Below are 27,268 nucleotides of genomic sequence, written 5' to 3' on the forward strand. Positions count from 1 at the left end.
ACCTAAGTTGCAGCCCTAACCTTAGACTTTCATATCAAAATGATTTTTGAGAACCAACAATCAGACAATTGTAAAATTCATGGGATGGTAGTTCACCAAACCATGGGTCTCACTTATAGAACATGACATTGAAGCTATGTCCTACTCCATTCTCAAAACAACTCAACCAATTGCATTGCAAATGATCATACCATTATTTTTCGAAAATCCCAACAATCATTTGATTGCAAGTTTACAATCTCATTGACAACCATTCCTCGAAAGCATGCATCATACAACATGAAAATTTTTAACTCGAAGAAGAATGCCAGTGGAAGACACTGATAAAAATTATGAAAATGTTATCGGTGTCTTCCAAAACGTTAGAATGATGAAAAAAAACAAACACAAACACCCGGAGAGAGTGGGAATACAATACATACAATTGCTACCAAAACAAAAGCCATTATCAAACAGGGAATTGATATTTATGCGAATTGTCATTGACATGCATACACTCACTTTCAATTCCAAAAAGAGAAAATTGGTGTAAGTAAATCGAGTAAGGTAGTCGCAACTTGCAGGTACTGTCTCGAACGCATTTTCTTCCATATGATTTTCTTTTTCTTTATTACTTGAGAGAGGGGGAATGAAATTAGAGCCAAGGCGAATTGTGTAGTGGAGTGACGACGGCCTTAGTTTGCAGATACTGCTCAAGGGCTTGCAATCCAGAGTCCCTACCAAACCCACTCATTTTGTACCCTCCATAAGGGCAGTCCCTATCGAATGCAATGTAGCAGTTGATCCAAATCATACCAGCACGGATTGATCTTGACAATGTATTGGCCAAGTTTAGGTCCTTGGTCACGATCCCTGCGGCCAGCCCATACCTTGTATTGTTGGCCTTCTCGATCGCCTCTTCTACAGTCCTGTACATAACAACAGTACAAGAACAGTAAACATATGCACATATACAACATATATGGAATCATTAGGTGTATAAGCTATATATCAATGTAAGGATATAAGAAAATGTACTATCATCATCTCAAGGTGAGGAGAGAGAGAGAGAGAGAGAGAGAGAGAGAGAGAGAGAGAGAGAGAGAGAGAGAGAGAGAGAGATTGGATAAGGCCAGAAAGTTAGACCGGGAGATTTCATGAGGTGACTCATCTAGTGGACCACCCAGATTTTGTGCCCACATTGCTCGTCAAAAAGTTCTTACCAAGTTCCCATGAGAACATATTCCTAGGAGAGCATCTCTCTCTATGTGTGTGTATCTATGTATATGTATACATCTATATATATGTGTGTGTACACACACTGTATGATGCACTTGTAGGAAAAACACAAATCTTACTTGAATTTCATGAGAGACATCACGGGTCCGAAAATTTCATCCTGTACTATCTTCATATCCTCCTGATAGAAAAACAGTTCACAAACTGATCTAAATTAGCTTTTGAAGTCCCCTTTGTTCTACATTCATGAATATTGGTTCATGTACATTTATACAGTGATATATGGATGCATACATGTGATGAACTATGTAAAATCATGGTGCCAAAACACGAAAACCTGACTCACTCAGTCTACAACTAGGTCGAGTCAACTCGAAAACTTGACGAGTCTTCACTTGATTCAGCTTAATATTAAATAATTAAATATCTATTGGAGAATGCTCCATTGCTCTCAAAGCACAGTCTGTTTTGTTGATTTGAGATTCAAGCCATGTTGACTAGTGAGTTTCCTAGCGACTCCTGTTTGATCTTGTCGAGTCGAGTTAACTCAGCCAAATATCGAGTTGAGTCACTGAGTTTTAGAATTACGTGTAAAATCATGGGTTCCATGCAGTATCTGTTTGCAGACATGAATGCATATCTGATCATGCATGAATAGATTGACACATGCATGCGATGAATAATTACCTTAACGTCTGTAAAAATCGTGGGCTCAATGAAGTAACCTTTCTCGCCGCAGGGTTTACCGCCAGTTAAGAGAGTAGCTCCTTCACTCTTGCCATATTCAATATACTTGAGGATTTTTTCGAACTGCTTCTTATCCACCTGCCTCACAAGATAGGAAAATTACCGTCAGGACTGAAAATTAGACAAGGAAAACAATGTCTTGGGTATATATACCCAATCAGGAATTAAAGAAATGGAAATCCCTTGAAAAGAAAGAGGATGGTGCGGTATGAATTGTATACACCATAATTTTGGTGTATGCTCTATTTACAGTGGTGAGGGATGCCTAGATCCCACCTCCTGCTTGATTTATGGGCCAGCTTAGGAGGGCCCTGCACCTTCATCGCAAAGAATAGGTGGTGGGCTTCATTCTCTAAGTAAATTGCACAATTGATCACATGCCAATGTGGCACGTGTGAGATCTGGTGACGCAAGGTTGGACGTGATGAGGTCGATCACCGTCTTCCTCAAGGGAATAACTACTTTGAATCCATGGAGCTTCTCTGGACTCCTCAGAGAGATACCTCGAATCCACGAGGGAAAATGAGAAAATAGTAAAAAATTATAGAAATTCAAAAATTGATTGATAGATGATAAAAAACGAATTTACAACCCTTTAAATAGTGATACCAAACCCTGGAAGAAGTTACAGATTCAAATTCCAACTCTCCCTAAAATTCTTGACTTACTATAAATAGTAAACTTACTATTTATAGACGGTCATGATTCCTACTAGACTTCATGGTTTTTGGCCAAAAATCGTAAGTGTGAAGAGTTATAATCAAACTAAAACTTACTATAAATAGTGAAAATGAAATTACAAAGGATTTTCGACAGTCGATCTGATGGAATCTCGCAAATTCGGTATGGGCAACCAGCAATAGCAGGGTTGGGTGGCTAAAGTAACTTCTCCTATCCAAAATCATATATGGTATGTTGAATCACTGATTCTGGTTCGTGAGATATGCCTGTTTTAAGGTTCTGACAGTCCGGATCACTTCCACCTCCGATCGGGCCTTCTCTGGCCCATCTTGGACATGAAAGTGTCTGTGACCCGCTCTACATCATCTGGGTTGTTCATCTGGTGGGGCGACATATGTTGGGTGGCCTAGAAAGCAGGTTGGTGCAGTCATTAGGTGGCCACACATGTATGGAAGAAATGTACTGCTAGAAAGTATTGGCCAATGGCCCCACCTGATGATCAGATGAGCCAGACTTCTGTGAGCCACTGCACTTACCAAGTGGGATCTGATGAATACCCAGATCATGGTTGGGCAGAACATGATTTGCATGGTTAATGTTATTAAAATGGGCTTGGGCTGCATACATGTGATGAAATGTTTTGACGGCTTATCTGTATATTTATTTCGACAAGCTTCGAATTCACATATAAGATTGAAATTACCTGAGGCCCTTGTTGAACATGGGGATCGAACGGATCTCCGACGACCCAGCTCTTCGCCTTTTCTGCTGCCTTCTTCACAAATTCGTCGTAAATCCCTTCTTGAACAAAAACACGAGACCCCGCTACACAAATTTCTCCCTGAAAATTCAATCAATTGCTGACGTTTTATTCACTTGGATCCAAGAAAGTTCAATAGAATGTGTATAACTTGAAAAAAAAAATACCAATCTTACCTTGTTAAAGAAAATGGCGAAGAGGGCAAGATCAACCGCCGTGTCCACATCGGCATCGTTGAAGATCAAGAGAGGTGATTTCCCGCCCAATTCTAGCGAAACAGGCTTCAAATTGCTTGATGCTGATGCCTGCATTACTAGCCGGCCCACTTCCGTCGATCCCGTGAAACTAACCTGAATTAATGGACACTGGTTAGTGGTCAACGCATTGCATATATATGTGGAATGGGTATTTGTAGACAATGGCTACTAGTCAATCCATGGTGGGCAGGAAACTCCATTGAAATTCAAATGGTACTGCGTGGGAATCGAACTTTGACAGAGATTCTGACCCACCAGGAATGGACAGTTGGGATCCATGTTATTGTCTCATCTACCACTGGCGGGAAACCCACACAGCTTCAAAATGGGATATTTTGTGATTTTATGGAAAAAACAGAAATCTGGGTATGCTTGAGCATGAAAGATGTTATAGAGAACAGAAATGTTCCCATCTAAAAATGGTGCTACTGGTGCATACTGGGAAGTGAACCTGCTTTATCCCGTTTGCTGTTTAATAAGCCTTAAAGAAAGTGGGGCACACTTCACATCACCATTCGACCTGGATCGTTTAGTAATAAGGCCCACCCATCACAAACCTTCACATGGTTGCAATGGGTGCTGATTTATGACTGGACCTGAATGCTCCCATTGGAGGCAATGCAATCCATCCATGTATTGTATGGTCTTCAACTAAATGCAGGTAGTCAGGCTGATATTCCGATCATTGGGAAGACGTGGAGTCACGAAAATTACGTGGGCCATTTTTCAACAGAACACATTTCCAAAGAGTTAATTACCATTTGTCCTTCCTCGATATCTAACATACGCTCATGGAGTGAATCTTAATTGGAGCCATGCATGTTGGGTCCCGTCATTGCTAGGCCACTATGCCAAAGTTGCATTGCTTGGACCATCCAAACCATTAGCCGGGCGGATTATGGGTTAAAACAAATTAGTCCTGTTTCATACCACCCATCCATTTGTACACCACAGGTCGGGACAGTCGTAACCAACCAATCAAAGCAACTCTGCACCATGGCCATCCACATTGGCGCACTTCGGCCATAACCGTACATTGGGGCCAGCTGATTAGTCTTAGATGGGCCCACACAAGTAACACAATGTGCCAGTTTAGCTAGTGATACAATTGTACAATTAAAAAAAAAAACACAGGGGGGGAGAGAGGACTTACTTTGTCTATGTCCATATGAGAGCTAATGGCAGCACCTGCAGTGTGACCGAATCCAGTAATGACATTGAGCACTCCATCCGGGATACCGGCCTAACGACAACCCAATACAAAACCCGTTACAAAATTACATTAAACAATCAAACTCAAAATTAATCTCTAGTCAATAAGAGAATACTTTGTTATTTCTTTCACATGAGGGACAATATGATGCAAGCACTTAAATCCTCGACCACTGAAAACCAATAAGGTATGTGGTCCACAACCCGGTGAGTAGCGATCCTCACAAACGTGACCATCAGACCAACCAATCAGACGGTTATTCAAATTGCTTTCTTCGAACATCTGGCCTAAATTTTTATGTGTGTCCGCCTATCAGTTTTTTTTTTTTTGGTTATAAAACTTGGTGGGTCGACTCGAAATTTGGCCGAGTGAACTCAACTCAGCCAGATTTCAGTTCTTGGAAACTTGCCCACTAGCGTAAGGTCAGGTCTCGACAAGACTCATCAAGTCAGCTCGATACTTGGCCGACTCAGTGCCATTCAACTGAGTCACTTGCTGGTCAGGGTGTTGGTTTAATAAGAAAATTGCTAAAGTGAAGTGGTTTAATGATAGTTGTGTATCTATTTGCTTTGCACATTTTAAAATATTAAATATTATCTTGAATATCACTTAATTAATTTATTAATTATTGAGTCGAGTCAGTCAAACAAAGACTCGGTTGGGTCTTCAGATTACCCAACTCAGCTGGATATCGAGTCAAGTCGAGTTTTTGAGTTTCAAAACTATGGTTTTCGAATACTTTATACGATATTGTAGAAACCTGAGCATTGTCTATGATTACCATCAGAGCATGAGAGATTACACAAGGTGGAGTGTATGCCACTGTGGTTGCCAATGGGCTCAGCTGACTGGCCTATAATTCAGGTGGATCCATCTTGGACTGGGACGCAATAGAGACGCCTGTTTAACCGTCGGGCATTCCAGCCCATGTCCACTGCCAAGATGGGCCAAGCCCAGTTATCCACTTAGAAAAACATCTATATTAAGGTTTTACAACTCAGTGACTCAGATACTTCATCCTTTCCTGAGCCAAGTCACGACTTGGCCTAGTCGGGAGTGACTCAGCTAAGTCGAGTGAGTCAGGCTGAATCGTCATCAATGCATGGTTTGTTTTTATAAACTGTTCGTGATCATGGTCCCAAGCTTCGCGGGTTTAAATGTTTTACAGGCGGTATTATACAGGGAGATTGAACTTACCAGCTTAGCAAGATGCGCATAGTAGAGAGCAGACAATGGCGTTTGTTCGGCAGGCTTAATGATGATGGTGCAACCAGCTGCCAAGGCTGGGCTAACCTTAAGGAAGAACATTGTGGTGGGGAAGTTCCATGGGATGATGACTCCAACGACTCCAATGGGCTCGCGCAATGTATACCCATGTAGTGCCCGTGACATCTTCAACGTCTCGCCATGGATCTTATCGGCCGCGCCGGCATAGTAACGGAGGGTGTTCGCGCCTTCTGGGATCTCTCCATGCTTAGAGAAAGTGAATAGTTTTCCACCATTCATGCAATCTAGTGCAGCCAATTCCTCTGCATTTTGGTCTATCAAGTCTGCAAATTTTATCATGATCCTTCCCCTCTCCTGATCACCATTCATTTAAATGAAGTTGGTTAGCCAAGATGATCAAGTAAGGAGTCCTACCACGAATCAATGGTGATGTTGAGTGGGGCCCACCTCGTGTTTTGTGTTTGGGGGCCCATTTATTTGATAAACTTGAAGTTGGACAAGAAGCCCATGTCATGACATGCATAGACGGGCTTCGACCAAGCTGGTCTATTTTATTTTGTGGTCCTGATAATCAGGGCCCAAGCACAGATACAGCAGCCCAATGGGCCAGTGACGATGTGGGCCCATCTTAGAAGGTATCATCATAAGCAGGTGGTGGGCCCCACTCCATCTTATCACTAGAAAAGTATTATCCGTGTGTGCAGTGATGACAATTTCCTGAGCCGTTCATCATGTGGTTCCCAATGTTTCTAAAAATCAGACCGGCTGAGTTCTAGGTGGGCCACGTATGTATGCTAAAACGGGGCTGTTGGTCAACTCTATACCTCCGTAACCAATTTTTGGCTACTGAATTAGTGGGGGTCCACTAGATGAACAGGCAGGATCTTGCCGCAAGTTGCAGGGGCAGTAGGATTGGATGGCTAAGCATTTCTTAGGATTCAATAATGGTACTTGGACCGACGGAATGATGGTTTGCACAGATCAGAGCTACAGTGAAAATCAGGGTAGATCACTGATGTGGCACACGTGCACGAGATCTGGGGACTGTGGGTTTAGTTTTGGCTGGTCAAAATTTTAGACCAAGACCCTTTTACTAAATAGGCCAGTTTGAGTTGAGTCCGAATCAACCTCATTAGACCCATTTAATCTACTAGAGGGAGATCCATCTGAACCCATTTATAAATGGTTGGGTCAAACCAGACCTTGACGCAGACCCACTTATAACTAGGTCTAACGGGTTTGATCGGGTCTAATGGGTTTGGGTCACCTTGATTTTATATCAAAATTAATAAATGCCAATTAATAATAAAAATGCCAATAGATGGAGGAGGCGGCTTTCTCACAAACATCGCGGTTGGCCCCATTTAACATCTCAATCCAACCATGGATTCTGAGGCCTTTCTTTAACTAGTAGCAACTCCAAAACAATGCTCAGTTGAACCATTCTATCAATATTGTGAAATGTAGTGTATAACTTAAAACTATACCGAGTTATTGCAAACCAAGTGCACACCCCTCAAGGCTCGGTGTCCAGGGATACAAGCATATTGCACGAGGAATTAAAAATGATATAAATATAATTATTAACTTCTCTTCTCAACTTTTTCATGAGATTCGGGTAGGAAGGTTTTAACTATGTGTTCTACTGGATCTGCATAATTTGAGTCTTCATATGCTAATGACCGTATCAATCAAGCACCTAAAATCATTGACCTCTCTTCTCAACTGCTCTCCGAAGTTCAGGTATGGAGGTTTTAGTTATGGATTTCATTGTGTGTGTGTGTGTGTGTGTGTGTGTGTGTGTGTGTGTGTGTTGTAGGACTCATGTATGATGCAACCTGAACATCTAGTGGGCAGCCTGAGGAAAAATTCCTCTGGGCGTTCAAAAATTCCGAAAATGAGTTAAATACAAATTTCAGGTTCAGGTGGACCACATCATAGAAAACAGTGATTATTGATCATTAAAAACCTTTTGCAGGTGCAGAACTTTGGATCAAGCTGATATTTATTTTCTCCTTTCATCCCGGCCTATGTGACCTTATCAAGAGGTTGGATGGTCAATAAAAATCACGGTAAATTTTTAATGGTGGCCAGTCAACGAACAGTGTTTCCTATGGTATAGTACACCTCAAATTTTGTATCTTCTTCATTTTTGAGAGCATGCCTCAAAATAAGCTGGCGAAAAAGATGGGTTGGCCTACTGTCAGGGTCCCACCCACACATGGCTGGTTCAGGTCGCAGCTAAGTCACCCTCATAATCAGATCCACCACAAAGCTTTCGTAGGTTAAGCTTACGTTACAACCACACATATGGCAACCGTGATGCATACATGGTGTCCAATCCATCCATTGTATGCGCCCTTCGTGTTGTCTTCGGCGATGAAAAACTTAGGTGGGCCATGCCATGTAAAACCATGTAGCCTCACGTAACTGAATTTTAGATTGGTGGGAGTTTTCGCTTTGTGGGGCACATGAATCCTCTGAATAGATTGGATGGCATATATAAAACATGGTGGACCCCACACATGACATGCGTGAATCATCCCGGTGAGTCATGCATTTTCTGAATGAATTGGACAGCATATATAAAACACAATCCACCCCTGACATGAACTTGAAGGTGTTTAATGCTGGCCATTCCCCGATGTGGTGTGGCCCACTTGAATTTTGGATTGGCATGATTTTTTGGTACCAATGAATCTGAGGGGATTCTCATAATGGATTGATTGGATATCATGCAAACATCAAGGTATTGCCATTGTAAGTCAAGCTTACAAATATCAAGGTAGGCCCCACACATCGCCATTGGAAGTTAAGCTTAACCTACAAAGATTTGCAGGTGACCCAGATATGTAAAATGAAGGTTGATGCATGGTGGGCAGCTTGGCATATAGCATTTGTCAATTCACTGTTTAAAATCTAAAATGCGCCAGTGTATCAGACAAGTGCAGTACCGAAGCTTTTGCCAGGTGCATCTCACCGAAGGGTCACAATCGCCCTACTAAGGATTGTCAGGCGCTAGGACCGCAAACCTTAGCCCTAGTCTAGTCTAGCTAAGTACCTAATAGGCAAAGAGGCCCAAGTTAGGCAAAGACAACGAACCTTGTAAGTTAAATATAAGTTACATGTATTTATAATATACAATTGCTAAGTATACATTTATGGGCCGTTATGCTCTTTTAATGAATCTTCTTTCTTTCTTTCTTTCTTCTTCTTCTTCCTCTCTTTTTTTTTTTTTTTTTTTTTTTTTTTTTTGTTTTTTTGTGGTATTGTAACGACCTTGGAATTTTCTGTGCTAATCTTTCCTTAAGTAGTTGTTTTGGGGTAATTAGCGCTTTGCTCGATTGCTTGTGAAATCCGCATCAATCACTTTAAATTGTATCTGCATGGCTCTAAACGTGTAGATTAGTGAGCGCTACGTTACTCTGAAATCTGGGATCCATCACTAAATCCAGTTGTTCTGGGGAATTTTTGGAAGATCTGGATCGGACCTGGACCGCGCGTCGAAAGTCCGATGGCGATGATCTTAGGCTGTTGCGGTCACTGAGTTGGGCTTGACTATCACCTCGAAAATCAAGTCCATGTGATGTTCTGGGTCGATTTGTTTAAGCTCGGAGTAAAGAGTGTGAGAACGGTTGGAATTTATTAAGCTTTTTATGAAATCTGAGTCGTGTCGCTTGTGCGACGATTTTAAGCATTCTGACCGTTGGATTCTGACCCAATTTCACCCTCTGATCAGGATAGTTGGCCCAGGCATATCCTAGTGCTTGTGGACCTGATCGAGATTCCGTGACCGTTGAATTGAGTGTGGTCCGCCACGGCTGATCTGAAGAGCCGGTCGGTACGAAAACTCAGCCTGACCTAGATCCATGGTCAGTGAGCTTAAGTCTGACCTTTCGTGGTTATAGGCCCACCAGAAGTGCTTCGTTGGATCGAGAAAGGCTTACTTTGGTTATAACCTAAGTATACCTTGACCCTGGGGTTATTTTCATCAAGAATAGGCCTATTTATAGTCCTTAAACCCTAGCTCTCTTTTCCATACGATTTTCTCTAACCCTAGCTTGGAAAGAGAGTGGAAAAGAGAGAGAGTGAGAGAGATAAGCTGGTGAATCATCTTGGATTCTTCCTTGTTCTTCTTCATCGTTGAACCTTCACTTTGGATCGTTATTCTGACGGTTCTGAGTTCTTTTGGGGTAAGTTAACCTAACCCTAACCTGTGTTAGAGCTTAGATTAGTTTTGGAGTTGTGTCTCATTTCTATCCTTGTTTTAGGGTATTCTAGCGCCGTTGAAGAAGACAACTCGTCTAAATCAGTTCGGTGTTCCTTTCTTTGCTTAAGGTGCGGACTTTAAGTGTATAGGTTATGGTTTTCAAGGCTTTCAACGCCAGCTAGTGATTTATTCTTGTTATGGATGAGATTTCACATGCCAAATGTTGTGTTTACGTTGCTTTCCTGATATGCATGTGCTATATTGAGATTTGTGTATTCTATGTGTATTTATAAAGTACCGTATACGTATAAAATACGCACTTGTGTTTGCCATGATTAATTGTCATGTATGTATGCTAGATGCATGTATGACGACTCCTTGGTAAAAGGAATTGTCTAAATGCATGTATTTCAACATACGTCATGTATGTTGTTCCATGTATGCTAAGTGTTTGTAGAAATGCATGAATAATCTAAAGTGTAACTTATTACACTAATTGTGGGCGTTGAGAGGTGATTCTCAATACTCCTATTGCTGTGCATGATTTCCTTTATGCAGTTACATTCCAAGTTATTTAAAATCAAGCATCTCCTATGCTTACATTTATGTTAAGTTGATATTCTTCAGATGCATATGTACCATGATTTGAGTTATTGTTCCATTACTGTTTTACATTCCATATGAATATCTGTTGAAGTGTAAGATGTTTGGGACTATGCCTTAGTCCAGGAAATCGGTAATTGACCCTATATTCGTGGTTGAGATTGCTTTCGCCACGTAGGACGTATTAGACGAACCCGAGCCGTATTAGAGTTGGCGGCAGTGGTTTGGCCACGCGGAGTGTTTGCGCACTCTATGTCGTTCAATTCAACGTGCGCTCGTGCTAGTCGAGTTCGTCAAGTAACCCGATTGTCCGATGTATGTTCACCATGTATGGACGCTACTGCTTGAATCTAGGGTACCGAACTTACCAGTGAAATCCTAATTAACTATGGTACTTGATCCGCTAAGACTCATGAGCCGGACATGGTGGTATGGGACACCGTGGTCGAGCTGTCGGCCTACGCTGGGGTGACGAGCCTCCCCGTAGTGACCAATGAGCAACTAAACTCGTGAGCCGATTATGGTGGTATGGGACACTATATTCGTGTTGTCGGCCTACATTGATTGGTGACGAGCCCTTTGTAGTGACCTCGAGCATACCTGGATACCGCAAGGAGGTGACGAGCCAAATTGTGGTAGTAAAGGCATGAAAGGCGTGCATTGATTGGTGACGAGCCCTTTGCTACGACCTTAAACATATGATCGTATGAGCTGTCTAGGATTGACGACCCTAGCATGGATCACTGTTTGGATGGTAACATGAGGAAGGTATCTTAGCTTCCCAATCCTGCTGTGTGAAATGGACTAATAACAACTTGGTAATCATATCCATGCACCGCATTTGCATGTGCTTTGTAGATGTGGCGCACTTTGAGGCGATGTCATGCGTAACGTAAGATGAAGACGCTGAGGGTGTACGCGTGAGGGCACGCATCATATTGCATTCATCCTTGCATTAACAAGAGTACTTAGGATTTATTTAATTGTCCTGCTTTATCATTACTGTTTGATTGAACTGATAACATGTTAACCAGTGCCTTATTGTTCCACTGAGTTGATCACTCACTCCCACCGTTTGGCGGTGTTAAACACCCACCGACTCTGTAGGCCCCGATGTTGCAGATGTGGATGTGACGTCGAGGCGAGCGAGGCTGGATGGCACGAGTGCCTTCTCCTTATGCGCGGACGGGTTCTAGTGAGCCTCGGTCTGATGCGCGGGATCTTTGAGATTATTTTTGGGAACTGAAATGATGTAATTTGATACTTATAATTTTGATAATTAACACTTTCATACGATCTGGCTTGTATATGTAATTCAGGGATTTACACTTGTACACATTTTACTATAAGTCTTCCGCTTGCTTTATTCACTTATCCCTGAATCATATCTGTGTTTTGGCTTAATCTATTCCATGTTTTATGCACTAATACAGTCAACATACATCCATCATTAAAAATGTTGCATAAGTGATGTTTTGGAACTCGGGAGCTGAGTTATGCTCGACCCCCGAATTTCAGGGCGTTACAGGTATGCTCCTCTTGAATAAGATCATTCATTCACCACACATATGCCTAACTTAATTATCCATTATATGTATAGACTTAAACAAGTACATTATTTATTATCTAAAGTGAATGGTTTACAAATGTTTATGTATCATCCATCACACGTTACTAGAATATCAAAGTTCTTTATATTACTATAAATACTAAGTATAGGAACTCTACAGTTTATATTACTAATATCCATATATTATGTATTATACACTAGGGAAATAGGCTAGCTTAGGCCAGGACATTAGCCCTAGTCTAATTCAACCCGGGTTGTAGGTCTAGGTGTCAAGCCCAAGCTCTAGCTTTTTAGGTCCGAGTCACCTGGGCTAGGCCAAGCAACCCCACCATGCTTATCTTCTTGCCCAAAATTAAAGTTAGTATACTCACCCGATTAGTCAAAATGCTAAAAATACATGTTATACTTTTTAATTATACATTTATGGGTATTTTTAGGTTCATCACCTGCCTTTATGTTGATAATCCGAAACCCGTTTACTTTTAAATTATTTAAAGTAATTTGCTTAAAGTTTCAAAAGAAGAGCGCTGTTAATGTGTGAAAATGACTATTTTACCTTCAAAGACACTCGTTTCACGAGAAGAATCCCCCGGTTTGGAACAACTGCATAATGTAGATTATGGGGGCCATTGTCATCCTACCAAATTATTGGAACAGTCCATCTATTTTGTACGATCGTTTAAGGCCATTAGTTATAACCAAGAGGTAAATCTGTATTGCACATGGGCTTTAGGAAGGTTTCAATGATAGATAATATTAGAACCATAAAATATATTTTCTTAATGTGGTCCACTTAAGCATTGGATCTACCTCATTCCTAGGGTCATATCCTAAAATGATATGAAAAAATGGATGGATAATGTTAATTTTTCACAAACAACATGGTGGGCATTACTGAACTTACCACCCAAGATGTGGAGAGGATTAGCCAACACAGTGCGGCCTAATAGTGGGGGCCACCTTGATGCAAATAGTGTATATCCATGCCGTGTAACATTTTTATAAGGTCACAAAAAATTAGATGAAAGGAAAAATAAATATAAATTTAATCCAAATTTTTTGTGACTCATGAGAAGACTTTAATGGTCAAACACTACCATTTCTTATGTTTTGGTACATCTAAGATTTGGATGTGCTTAATTTTTGGGTTATGCGTTAATATAGGCCCTAAAATTATATGGTAAAATGGATGGACTGAGTGGATAAAATACATAAATCACGGTGGCCCACATAGTTTACTCAGTACAATTAGCATATTAAGTTACTCACTAAGCAATCTTGGGTCCTTACTCTTGCTCCTGGTGGTAGACTCTCACGAGTTTCAACACCCCGACAAGGGTTTGAGTGCCCATAGGTGGTGAAATCCCACTATGGTGTGAGTGTGTGGGGTGTGTGCATGTGTACCCTAAAAAAACAAAATAAAATAATCTGGTTGATCTTAATGGCACAGTTTCGGTGTATCCCGAGATTCAGGTAGGACGGTAGATCCTTAACTGTGGTTCTAACTTTAATGCAGTTTCCTTACACATGATTTTGCAAAACATGCAAATAGATTGGATTTCTCGCAACACCATGGTGGGCCCCACCTAGCTTGAGAGTCAAGAACATTAACAGTGACTTCCTTTGCTGCATTATAGTGTCTTAAATGAAGGACATTTTAGCCTTTTAACAAATACAGTTTTAAAACAGCATGCGTTAAAAAGTAAGCGGATTACTTTAAATAATTTAAAATAGATGGGTTTTCACAATTTCAAAAACGTATAGGCAGATTTTAGTAAATGACTCTACATTTATTGAAAAAATCATGTGCTCTAGCCACCTCAGTTTTTGCATTAGCCTTGTTTTTGGTGTGCCCATTCATCTTGTTGGTCCCATCTTCTAAATGAATTTAACCGCTAATACATAACAAGGTAGGCCACACACGCAATCTGGAAGGATCTTGATGGTGGACAGTCCCATCTCAACCGTTATTTACAAAGCTTTGTAGTGTATATATCCAGCCTCATGTTTTAATAATCAAGATTATTTTGATTCTATCTAGTATCATACGCTTTTTAAATGGTATAAGACACTCAACATTCGTGATGGTGGGCCCATGCTTGCTAGGGAGATGGGGAACACACCCAAATACGTGTAGTGGCCCACCACCTAATAGCAGACAAGATATGATCTGGAGCGTTGTCATGTATGCAGAGAGATTGAGAGAACGATCGACTTACAAAACCAGACATGCGAGGCCATTTCCCATGGTCGAAAGCTTCTCTAGCGGCTTTTATTGCCAATTCCACGTCTTCTTTATCTCCTGCTGCGATTCTCGCTACAACCTCTCCATTACGTGGATCGATTGTTTCAAAAGTCTTTCCTATTACAACATAAAATAAAAAGTTATTTAAATATCAAGGACCGTTGGATAAGTGGGGTTTATCAGGATTGATCACAACCATACAATTAATTAATGTCATGCAAATGGACGGTATGAGTCCATTTCGCATGGGTGCTTATTCCAGTGGATATGATCATTACCCGATCAATGGAATATTAATGGCATTTGCAATCTACAGTGGATTCATGGACCCCGATTCCTATCCAATGGCCCACCCCTTTTCTTGGGCTATTGTTCCTAACTTTTTTCTTATGAGATCTCTGATTAGTCAGATCGTTCCACGTGGCACACATGGCTGGATGCTTTAGATGAATGGTTTAGATCATCAGCTACTGGGCCAGAAGGGGACAGCCCTAGCATTTGTGGTGGGTTTACTGGAAACGGATTGGCTACTCACCCTGCCACTAGCTAGTGGTCGGTGCTCTGTGGGCCCCACCATGATGTATGTGTTTCATCCATGCCGTCCACCCATTCTTCCAGATCATTTTATGATATGAGCCTAAAAATGAGGTTGATCCAAATGTCAAGGGCACCGCACAATGTTGATTGAACGTGCACCATTAAAAACTTCTTGGGAGTGAAAAAAGTTTTGATCAAGCTGATATATTTTTGTTCCCTTCATCAAAGTCTGTATGATCTAATCAACAGGTTAGATGTCAAATAACCACTACAGTAGGTCCTAGTAGGTTTTTAATGGTGGACATTCAATCACTACTGTTTTTCCATGGTGTGGTCCGCCTGAGATTTAGATCACCTCGTTTTTTTTCATCAAAAACTAAAAATATCTTTCAAAGTGGATGGACGGCGTGGATAAAACACATACATCATGGTGGGGTCCACATAGCACCGACCACTAGCCACCTGGCTGGTGGCAGCGTCACTAGCTAAACCGCGTTCGGGTTTACTAAGCCAACACTCATTGTTCACGTAACCTTCACACGCGCACTTCCGTGCCAACCTGGCACGTTATCTGGACATCTGATCTGCGTATCCGATGGGCCCCACAGCGTAGATCATCTGAACAATTTAATTCCAACTGCTAAACTTCAGCTAGGCCACCATGTACGAAAACAAAGAACAAATTGTTTGGACCGTCTATTACTTCCACTCGGGTTTCACATGCGGTCGAACGGACTTATATTTGGAGCGGGTGATCTAAAAACTGGGGTCCCATCTCATAAATGGCTCTTGTTCCTTGTACACGTACTATCTTTTATGCGTGTTTCTTTCGGCAAATTACAGGACAGCGACTTGGGATTTGCAAAAAATAAAATAAAATCTCAGTTAATGGAGCAGATCCTTTGGATCATATCATTTCTTCGCACGTGGAATTCATGAACTACAACTAAACCGTTGATTCAGGACGTGCATTGGGTACTGCCCCATAAGGACCTAGCTAGAGACGGGAACGGATTGGCTACTCCCCCTGACACCAGCCAATGGCTGGTGGTCGGTGCTATATGGGCCACACCATGATGTATGCTTTTCATCCATGCCATCCATCTGTTTTTACAGATCATTTTACAGTATAAATCCAAAAATGAGATATATCCATATCTCAAGTGGACCACATTACAGGAAACAGTGTTGAATGAGGGCCGACCATTAAAAACATTTTGGGGGCATAAAAGTTTTGGATCAAGCTGATATTTGTGTTTTCTCTTCATCTGGGCCTGTATGACCTAATCAATAGATTGGATGTCAAATAAACAGTATAGTGGGCCAGAGGAGGATTTTAATGGTTGATATCCAATCACTATTGTTTTCATGTGGTGTGGTCCAAATGAGATTTATATCCCTCTCATTTTTATGATCAAGTAATAAAATGATCTTTAAAAATGGATGAAACACATGCATCATGGTGGGGCCCAAAGAGCATCGAACACCAGCCACGGAGCTGGCGTCAGGGGGAGTAGCCAATCCGTTTCCGCTAGAGACGGACGTTCCTGTCAGGCGATTTGTGGGCCCTATGATGTATATGTTTCATTCACACCATTTATCGATTTTGACATATCATTTTAAGGCCTGAACTTAAAAAGAAGCAGATCAAAGGCTTTAAGTATACCGCATCATTGAAAACAAGGGGGTTCGTACTCTTATACGGTGAAAACCTTCTGGAGCTCACTTTGATATTTTTATTATCCCACCTTGCTGGTGAGGTCACATGGAACTCGATGAAAGGAAAACATAAATATCGGCTTGTCCAATGCTCCTGAAGCCTCAAATAAATACGTTGACTCGCTAATGAAGTCACGTCACCAAGTTTTGTAGGCCCTATTATGATGTATGTGTTGTATCCATATGATCCATCCATATGGAGAGATCATTTTAGGTCGTGCATCAAAGAATGAGTCAGATCCAAATCTTGAATGGATCCCACCACATAAAACAATGGGGAGATTGACACCCACCATTAGAAACTTTTGGGGCTACATAATTTTTTGACCATCAAAGAATGAGTCAGATCCAAATCTTGAATGTTTTCCCTTCTTTCATATCTGTGTTAAGTTATAAACAGGTTGAATCTCCAGTAAACATCATGATGGACCTGGGAAGATTTCAAGGGTAAGCATCACTCTTCCCATTGTTTTCTGTAGTGGGGTCCACTCGACCTTTGAAATGACACATTCTTTAGTTGATGCTCTAAAATGATCTCTCCAAATGGATGGGCAGTGTGGATACAATACACACATCATGGTGGGTCCCATAAAACTTGGTGACATCACTTCACTAGAGAGTCTCTCCCTACTCATCCAGTTAGTAGCTAATCTACATCCCGAACAACTTAAGCCTCGAATAAGTTTTCAACAGGAATGACGTAGGGAGGACACGAGGTTGAGCACCGTCTTCCTCAGGGGGATAACTATTCCGAATCCTTTTGAATCCACTGAATTTATTTGGACTCCTCACAGAGACTTCTCAAACCCGTGAGGAAAAAAAGCAAGAAAATAAAAATAAATTCTAATAAAATCAAAATTGATTGATGAATGAAAAAAAAACGAGTTCACAATCCTTTAAATAAAGATATTAAGCAATGAGAAAGAAATTAAAATCAAACTATAACTAAAACTCTTAGAATTTATGACTTACTATAAATAGTAAACTTAGTATTTATAGATGGCCGTGATGTTTCTAAGCTCTTTTGGCGTTGGGCACAACTCCTAGAGCCCAATAGATAACTAGTTATAATCAAACTCAAACTTACTATTTACAGTAAAAACGGAATTAAAATAGAGAAATGATCGTCGATCTGACAGTATTTCATAAATCCGGCTTGGGTAACTCCCGCGTAGCGGGGTTGGGTGGCAAAAGTAGCTCGTTTTATGCCAAAATTATATATTTTAGGTCCGATAATTCATTTTAGATTGCGAGATATGCCTGATTTAAAATTTGACAGTCCATATCACACTTCCTTGTTTTTGGTGTGCCCATTCATCTTGTTGGTCCCATCTTCTAAATGAATTTAACCGCTAATACATAACAAGGTAGGCCACACACGCAATCTGGAAGGATCTTGATGGTGGACAGTCCCATCTCAACCGTTATTTACAAGGCTTTGTAGTGTATATATCCAGCCTCATGTTTTAATAATCAAGATTATTGTAAGTCTATCTAGTATCATACGCTTTTTAAATGGTATAGGACACTCAACATTCGTGATGGTGGGCCCATGCTTACTAGGGAGATGGGAACACACCCAAATACGTGTGGTGGCCCACCATTTAATAGCAGACAAGATATGATCTGGAGCGTTGTCATGTATGCAGAGAGATGGAGAGAACGACTTACAAAACCAGACATGCGAGGCCATTTCCCATGGTCGAAAGCTTCTCTGGCGGCTTTTATTGCCAATTCCACGTCTTCTTTATCTCCTGCTGCGATTCTCGCTACAACCTCTCCATTACGTGGATCGATTGTTTCAAAAGTCTTTCCTATTACAACATAAAATACAAAGTTATTTAAATATCAAGGACCGTTGGATAAGTGGGGTTTATCAGGATTGATCACAACCATACAATTAATTAATGTCATGCAAATGGACGGTATGAGTCCATTTCGCATGGGTGCTTATTCCAGTGGATATGATCATTACCCGATCAATGGAATATTAATGGCATTTGCAATCTACAGTGGATTCATGGACCCCGATTCCTATCCAATGGCCCACCCCTTTTCTTGGGCTATTGTTCCTAACTTTTTTCTTATGAGATCTCTGATCAGTCAGATCGTTCCACGTGGCACACATGGCTGGATGCTTTAGATGAATGGTTTAGATCATCAGCTACTGGGCCAGAAGGGGACAGCCCTAGCATTTGTGGTGGGTTTACTGGAAACGGATTGGCTACTCACCCTGCCACTAGCCAATGGCTAGTGGTCGGTGCTCTGTGGGCCCCACCATGATGTACGTGTTTCATCCATGCCGTCCACCCATTCTTCCAGATCATTTTATGATATGAGCCCAAAAATGAGGTTGATCCAAATGTCAAGGGCACCGCACAATGTTGATTGAACGTCCACCATTAAAAACTTCTTGGGAGTGAAAAAAGTTTTGATCAAGCTGATATATTTTTGTTCCCTTCATCAAAGTCTGTATGATCTAAATGAGTCGGGATCCTCTGTTATCGGGTCAACAGAGAATTCCTGTTACCCTAATGGTTTGGCGTCCGAAGCTGTTTTTTATTTATTTTTATTTTTTCAGTAAGTGGTGACGTGGACCAATGAGAATTGGGGTATCAGGAATTCTCTATTGACCTGATAACAGAGGATCCGGACTCCTAATCAACAGGTTAGATGTCAAATAACCACTACAGTAGGTCCTAGTAGGTTTTTAATGGTGGACATTCAATCACTACTGTTTTTCCATGGTGTGGTCCGCCTGAGATTTAGATCTACCTCGTTTTTTTTCATTAAGAACTAAAAATATCTTTCAAAGTGGATGGACGGCGTGGATAAAACACATATATCATGGTGGGGTCCACATAGCACCGACCACTAGCCACCTGACTGGTGGCAGCGTCACTAGCCAAACCGCGTTCAGGTTTACTAAGCCAACACTCATTGTTCACGTAACCTTCACACGCGCACTTCCGTGCCAACCTGGCACGTTATCTGGACATCTGATCTGCGTATCCGATGGGCCCCACAGCGTAGATCATCTGAACAATTTAATTCCAACTGCTAAACTTCAGCTAGGCCACCATGTACGAAAACAAAGAACAAATTGTTTGGACCGTCTATTACTTCCACTCGGGTTTCACATGCGGTCGAACGGACTTATATTTGGAGCGGGTGATCTAAAAACTGGGGTCCCATCTCATAAATGGCTCTTGTTCCTTGTACACGTGCTATCTTTTATGCGTGTTTCTTTCGGCAAATTACAGGACAGCGACTTGGGATTTGCAAAAAATAAAATTCACTTTGATATTTTTATTATCCCACCTTGCTGGTGAGGTCACATGGAACTCGATGAAAGGAAAACATAAATATCGGCTTGTCCAATGCTCCTGAAGCCTCAAATAAATACGTTGACTCGCTAATGAAGTCACGTCACCAAGTTTTGTAGGCCCTATTATGATGTATGTGTTGTATCCATATGATCCATCCATATGGAGAGATCATTTTAGGTCGTGCATCAAAGAATGAGTCAGATCCAAATCTTGAATGGATCCCACCACATGAAACAATGGGGAGATTGACACCCACCATTAGAAACTTTTGGGGCTACATAATTTTTTGACCATCAAAGAATGAGTCAGATCCAAATCTTGAATGTTTTCCCTTCTTTCATATCTGTGTTAAGTTATAAACAGGTTGAATCTCCAATAAACATCATGATGGACCTGGGAAGATTTCAAGGGTAAGCATCACTCTTCCCATTGTTTTCTGTAGTGGGGTCCACTCGACCTTTGAAATGACACATTCTTTAGTTGATGCTCTAAAATGATCTCTCCAAATGGATGGGCAGTGTGGATACAATACACACATCATGGTGGGTCCCATAAAACTTGGTGACATCACTTCACTAGAGAGTCTCTCCCTACTCATCCAGTTAGTAGCTAATCTACATCCCGAACAACTTAAGCCTCGAATAAGTTTTCAACAGGAATGACGTAGGGAGGACACGAGGTTGAGCACCGTCTTCCTCAGGGGGATAACTATTCCGAATCCTTTTGAATCCACTGAATTTATTTGGACTCCTCACAAAGACTTCTCAAACCCGTAAGGAAAAAAAGCAAGAAAATAAAAATAAATTCTAATAAAATCAAAATTGATTGATGAATGAAAAAAAAACGAGTTCACAATCCTTTAAATAAAGATATTAAGCAATGAGAAAGAAATTAAAATCAAACTATAACTAAAACTCTTAGAATTTATGACTTACTATAAATAGTAAACTTAGTATTTATAGATGGCCGTGATGTTTCTAAGCTCTTTTGGCGTTGGGCACAACTCCTAGAGCCCAATAGATAACTAGTTATAATCAAACTCAAACTTACTATTTACAGTAAAAACGGAATTAAAATAGAGAAATGATCGTCGATCTGACAGTATTTCATAAATCCGGCTTGGGTAACTCCCGCGTAGCGGGGTTGGGTGGCAAAAGTAGCTCGTTTTATGCCAAAATTATATATTTTAGGTCCGATAATTCATTTTAGATTGCGAGATATGCCTGATTTAAAATTTGACAGTCCATATCACACTTCTGTTGTCGACTAGGCTTTTTCTGATCCACCTTAGCCCTGCAACTGCCCATGAACCTTTCTACATTAAGTAAGCTTCTATTTCAATCGCAACTAGGCTATCAATCTCAACTGCTTCCATGATGTTATCTAGTTGAGCCTTCAACCGGTATCTTTAATGAGTTAATGCCCTAAAATGATTCCTCAAAATTTATAAAACATATACATCATGGTGGGCCCCACCAGAGCACCTAATAGGACCGTATTCACGTCCGATTAATTTTTTAAACAATCCTAACCCTTAAATTGGTGGTGTGAAAAGGGATACCCTAAAAGTAATAAGTGCATGAAGGATCTTAGGTACCAATCACCAAACACGTGCTAAACGTGCCGACCCAACAGATCCGTACATCTGTTCCAAGGATCAATGCACTCCATTTTCTTATTTGACCTTTTTACCCTTGACGCCAGCTCTAAAGTGGGGTCGGCTTCTGTTGGCCGCTAGCAAAAAGCAGAAGGACGAGTACACGTGGGCTAGTTTGAGTTACTACGATGGAGGTAATATCTGAATTACACGTGGCATATAGTGAGAAGACACGAGTTATACCATACTCGGGTTACGTGTGACGCACGATACGCGGTCACTCAAAAATTATACACTTAGCATATATGAATTCAAATATAACCGACTATATTGTTAAACTCACTTTTTCCAAATCACAATCCAAAATTCGTGTAATTCACTTGAAGTATCTGATTCACGGACAGTTGTTTGTGAGAACACGACCGTTGGGCATTCCTCATTTTCAACCATCCGATAAATGTCCAACAATCCCATATTCAATAACAAAATAAGATTAATTTACCCTCTTTCTTCGATCTGTAATAGGTAACATAATTTGGACGGTTTAATTTAATTACTTATAGGACACTTCGGTAATTTCTAATTAATTTTTAAGTGCCTGTGTATCATCCGCCACACTTTGCACGAGTATAAAAGAAATTTCTAATATAGGCAACGAGTTTTTGTCTTCGCACGCAGGCAGAGATGCCAGAACCGGCTACTGTCGAGCGAGGACGCGATTGCCTCCAGAGGCCGGCCCCATGAATATTCCTGCAACCCTATTTCTGTGAGTCTCTCTGTTATATCTACACCGTCCATATGTTTCGCCAGCTCACCTTTTAGGCATGAAACCCAATACGTGGCAGATCCAAATCTAAACTGCACCACACCACAGGAAATAGTGGGAAAATAACGCCCACCGTTGAAATCTTCTTGGGACCTATCGTTATGTTTATTTTCCATCCAAAACGTTCATAAGGTGACTCGAACTTGGATGAAGGGGAAACAAAAATATCAGCTTCATCCAAAACTTATCTGGCCGGCTGAATAGTTTTCAACGGTGGCCGTTCATTCCCCATTGTTCCCAATTATGTAGTCCACTTGAGCTTTGGATCTGTCTCATGTTTTACCTCATGCCTTAAACTGAGCCGGAGAAACGGATTAACGGAGTTGATATAAAAGATACATTGCAGTGGGCCCCACTTCACCTGAGGCTGCAGGCAATCCGTATCTCTTGGAGCCATCTCTGGACGGCATGCGTATCAATGTGCTGTATCAATCAGGAACGTCCATCTACTTACCTCTACGTGTACGGAAAATCAATCAAAATAGACATGATGTGGTCATCTGCTCGGTCGCTTTTAAGGCGACGGAAGAAAACAAATATATTATGGTCCACAGAGAAGGAAGCGACAAAATCGACGGACATGACATTCTGCCACGTGTGATTGGAAAAATTGATGACTTAAACAAGATGGACGGTCCAGATTTATAAATCAACTTGGCACCTTTAATGGGGAGATACGGTCCTAAGAGATTCTAGTCCTACCGACTCTGCCTTATCTTCCTCCATTATTAACACCTGCAAAGCAGTAGAGCCACATGCTTGACTCAGTAATCTTACGTACGTCATAAGTGTACCTTATCCAACCGTTGAAATAACTGCCCCACTTCAGATGGGGCAGAGCTCAAGATCGTAGTCTCTGATAACTGGGCGTATGTTTCTTGAATCAAGACCCTTAAAATTTGTTACTCTATCTATCCGTTGGAGGCCCAAAAATAGGAAGGGTAGGTTGGTCATTTTCAGTGCTTTTATTGGCATATTACCCAACTGAAGTGGGGGCCACGATGTGGACAGTTTAGATAGAGATGTGCTCTTATTTTATTATTATTATTTTAATGAGAGACGTGGGCCATATTTCGGAGTGACTCCATCACATGAACATGAAGCGGTTAATCGCCGCATCGCGTAATGATTGGTGCACGTGTTAGAGATCTGGGCCAATCAATAGGTGGGGCTAACCGTGACACATCCAGACCCATAAATCAGGAGCCAATCAAGTTATCATACGGGCCAACGGCCTATATTAAGTACGTACTTGTGGCCCATCTAGTGATTTTGGCCCAACTGGATTTTGGGAAAGACCATGTTTACGTAAAGCTCTATACCGAAGTGGGCGGGATCTCACACGCGTGGCACTTGGGCACGTCCCCACGCGTTCGTTGCTATGGTGGGTCTTAGGGCTGAAAGTTGGGCGGGTTCAACCCGACTGACCCGACATTGGGTTGGGCTCCGGCAGGGTGCATTGAGTCTGATCTCAAGCTTGGGCTATACAAACACCAACCCGATAAAACTTGGGTCGGACTTGGATTGAGGTCTCGGGTTGCCCAACCCAACCCGAACCCGATCAATATGTAAGTTACTCATAAATTATAATTGAGTGTGGATCATTGGTGTTGACAGCATGAGAAATTTTAGTGCCGTCGAGTTTCATTGTTACATATAAATTACGTGTCACACTTTTAAAGGGGTAATTGTCTTATATTTTAGCTTATTTGATTAGAAAACAATAGAAATCCTTTACAATAAATAATTACATATAAAATTAATAAAATCATATATACAAAAAATAAGTGTGTATTCAAATAACCTGACGGAGCCCGCTTGGGTTGGGCTTGGGTTGAGAATTTCCAACCCGGTTAGGTTGGGTTGGGTTGGGTTGGGTTGGGTTGTGTTAGGGTTGAGGTACAGGAACCTTGGGTTGGGCTAGGGTTGAGTACCATCCCGACCCAACCCGCCTGACTTGCTCCAGTGGGTCTTTCATACCCTCAAACTATCCTCACAGGTCGACCGTTGAAAATGAAAAATGAAAAGCATGGCTCAGATTGAAGAATAGGCAACGGTCCGAATTCAATGAAGAAATGGCCATCGATAAACAACCAGTGGTTTGCTGATCAACCTGATTTGGGGAATATGCTTCACCTAAAGTGGGATCCACGATTTGCACGGTCTAGATTAAGGTACGCCCATGACACGTGTACAGTTGTTATGTGATCGTAAAAAATAAATAAATAAATAAAAATAAAAATCCTTGATTAGACTTCAACCAGGTCTCGAGATCTGAGAAGTACCCAACGGCCAACATGGTATACGCCGAATAATACGTAGACCAGAGAATGGTCCGTGCTGTTAGAGCACTATATGAGTTAAAATGCTCCTAGTTGCATTGGGACGTTTAGAGAGTCCAATATATTGATCTAGACCGTTAGTTAGGTCCAATGCATATTTTATTTATTATAATACAAATATCACATATACTGAGAAAGTGAAACATCTAATATATATATCCTTCATATGAACGGTCAAGATGTTTTTACAAAAAAAGAGTCCAATCTATAATCCAACCCATTTATTTGTTAGGATCCGTCGTGGATTGTGTATGATTCTGAAGAACCACTTTCATCAGGCAATATTAGCCATCCCAACCATGACTTGAAACAAGGATGTTAGAAAAATAAGACTCTATCAAAGAAGATAGCGTGAATTTTATAATTCTATCCATTAGATTATTTTTTGACTTAATGAACGGTTCAGATCACTCGATTAAACCACTCAAGTGGCCTAATTCAACTAGGAGCACTATAGCTTATGCTGTTCGACGAGCACTGGATCATTTCTCATTTTCCAAAAAAAAAGAAAGAGAATGGATAATAAGCAGGAAGTTGTAATGAGGTTTGCAGAATACACGTACACGTAGGTCTAATCCAAACCGTTTATACGACTGGCCTAATCGTGGATGGGAATATGTAAAAAAGACATCTCATATTAAGGAGACCGTTCATATTCGAAGAAAATGAGACAAACGTTCATCGGATTAGAATTATTCGAATCTAAGATGTTTTAATACTGCTTTTTTCTATACCCTGTAAAAGGTGAGGCCCATCATTTAGACGGTTTGGATCATTGAAAGATGAACCCATATCCAAAAGCTAAAGTCCGGACGTATACCACAACTATACATCGAGATTTATCTAACAAACTCTGGTTACTAAACTCAATCGAATCCACATATATCTATAAAAATTAGAAAAAAGCAATGAGGCACGATCATGATAGTCTGCGGACTACTAAAGTGAATGGTAGCCCGCAATCCGGGCCATGATGCGTATGGACGACGGAACAGTTAAATTGGTGGGTCACACCATGAATGGGCCATTGGCAAGGTCTGAGCTGCCATCAAGAACACTAAAAAAAAAAAAAAAAAGCCTCTTGAAATGGGTTTTACAATGATGAATATGGCCACCATCCAGCGTACTACGATTTTCACTTCAGTAGTCCCGAGAACTACCTAAGGAATTCAAGACGAAGCCTGAAAAAAAGGAAGAACCTGAGATAGAATCGACGAATTCGCCATTGATGAAGAGCTTGGTGAACTTGATTTCAGGGAGCTTGAAATGATCTGCAGCGTTTCCGTTGCACTGACCAGCCATTTCAGCCAAATTACCAAAATACCCTCTCCCTCCCTCTCTCTATTCGTGTTTTGTGTCTTTTGCCTCTCTCACGGGGAACGGGCGTTTTATAGAGCGGGGAAGTTATTTGATACTCTGGCTGGGTGCGCTTGATACGCAGGCACTTAGAAACGGTATACGTAGTATATAGAAACTCAAATCAAACCGACTAAATCATGTAAACCACTATAGGTAAGTTACGTTCTAAAAATCAGATTGGTTGAACAATCCTACTCTCTGATTCGTGGACACTTGTTTTTTAAATAAGATTAGTGCTATTTTTCATTTTTAACCGTCCATTAGCGTCCAGCAATCTTATATTTGGACAAAGAAATAAATTTTTTTTTCTGTTTATGATAAATCTAAACTGGTAACTATAATTTCAACGGTATAATTTGAATTAATTGTATGCCACGTAAGCAATTTTTTTACTGCCTGCGTATCGTCGTCACAATCAGCCAAGTAACAAAGTATTTCTCGATTGCGTCCGCGTGCCCCCGTCATTTTGGCCTGCACCACGTGGCACTGCCGAAGGCTTTTCGGAGTGGTATAAACTAAAAACCGACGAATTATACGGCACTTAACCCGATGCTGCTTTGAACTGTACACCTGGGCCTTTTATATTACTAGTGGGTCCCATATTTCGGAAATCCAGACCGTTGAATACTCGTATCCTACAATGGATGGACTATGTACCTAAAATTTACTCCGTAGAATAATCTCAACCTCTAGATTTATTGATTGAAAATAGACGGTTGAATGAAAAGAAATCCCGATTCTTGCAGACTTAGAGCGCATGTCCATCTACGGTAGGGAATCAACGGACGAAGGCAATCACCAAAAAGCATATTCCCCTCTCAGAATTGA

General features: G+C 41.0%; 1 protein-coding gene across 2 annotated transcripts; it reads right to left on the reverse strand.

The window, feature by feature from the left end:
* Positions 1-505: 505 nt before the first annotated feature.
* On the reverse strand, positions 506-26,444 carry LOC131254175 (aldehyde dehydrogenase family 2 member C4-like). Of its 2 annotated transcripts, XM_058255186.1 has the most exons (9): positions 26,281-26,440; positions 18,659-18,801; positions 6,074-6,457; positions 4,817-4,906; positions 3,583-3,756; positions 3,350-3,487; positions 1,906-2,043; positions 1,338-1,399; positions 506-908 (listed from the first exon to the last, which is right to left on the reverse strand). In XM_058255186.1, exons 1-9 carry the CDS (start codon positions 26,381-26,383, stop codon positions 635-637), a joined length of 1,506 nt encoding a protein of 501 aa, XP_058111169.1. In that variant the 5' UTR covers positions 26,384-26,440; the 3' UTR covers positions 506-634. The 2 variants fall into 2 exon arrangements, with proteins under 2 accessions (XP_058111169.1, XP_058111163.1); XM_058255180.1 differs by lacking the exon at positions 18,659-18,801 and having other exon boundaries at positions 26,281-26,444.
* Between the last annotated feature and the right edge of the window lie 824 nt (positions 26,445-27,268).

The sequence above is a fragment of the Magnolia sinica genome, chromosome 1 (assembly GCF_029962835.1).
Source record: "Magnolia sinica isolate HGM2019 chromosome 1, MsV1, whole genome shotgun sequence".
NCBI lineage: Eukaryota > Viridiplantae > Streptophyta > Magnoliopsida > Magnoliales > Magnoliaceae > Magnolia > Magnolia sinica.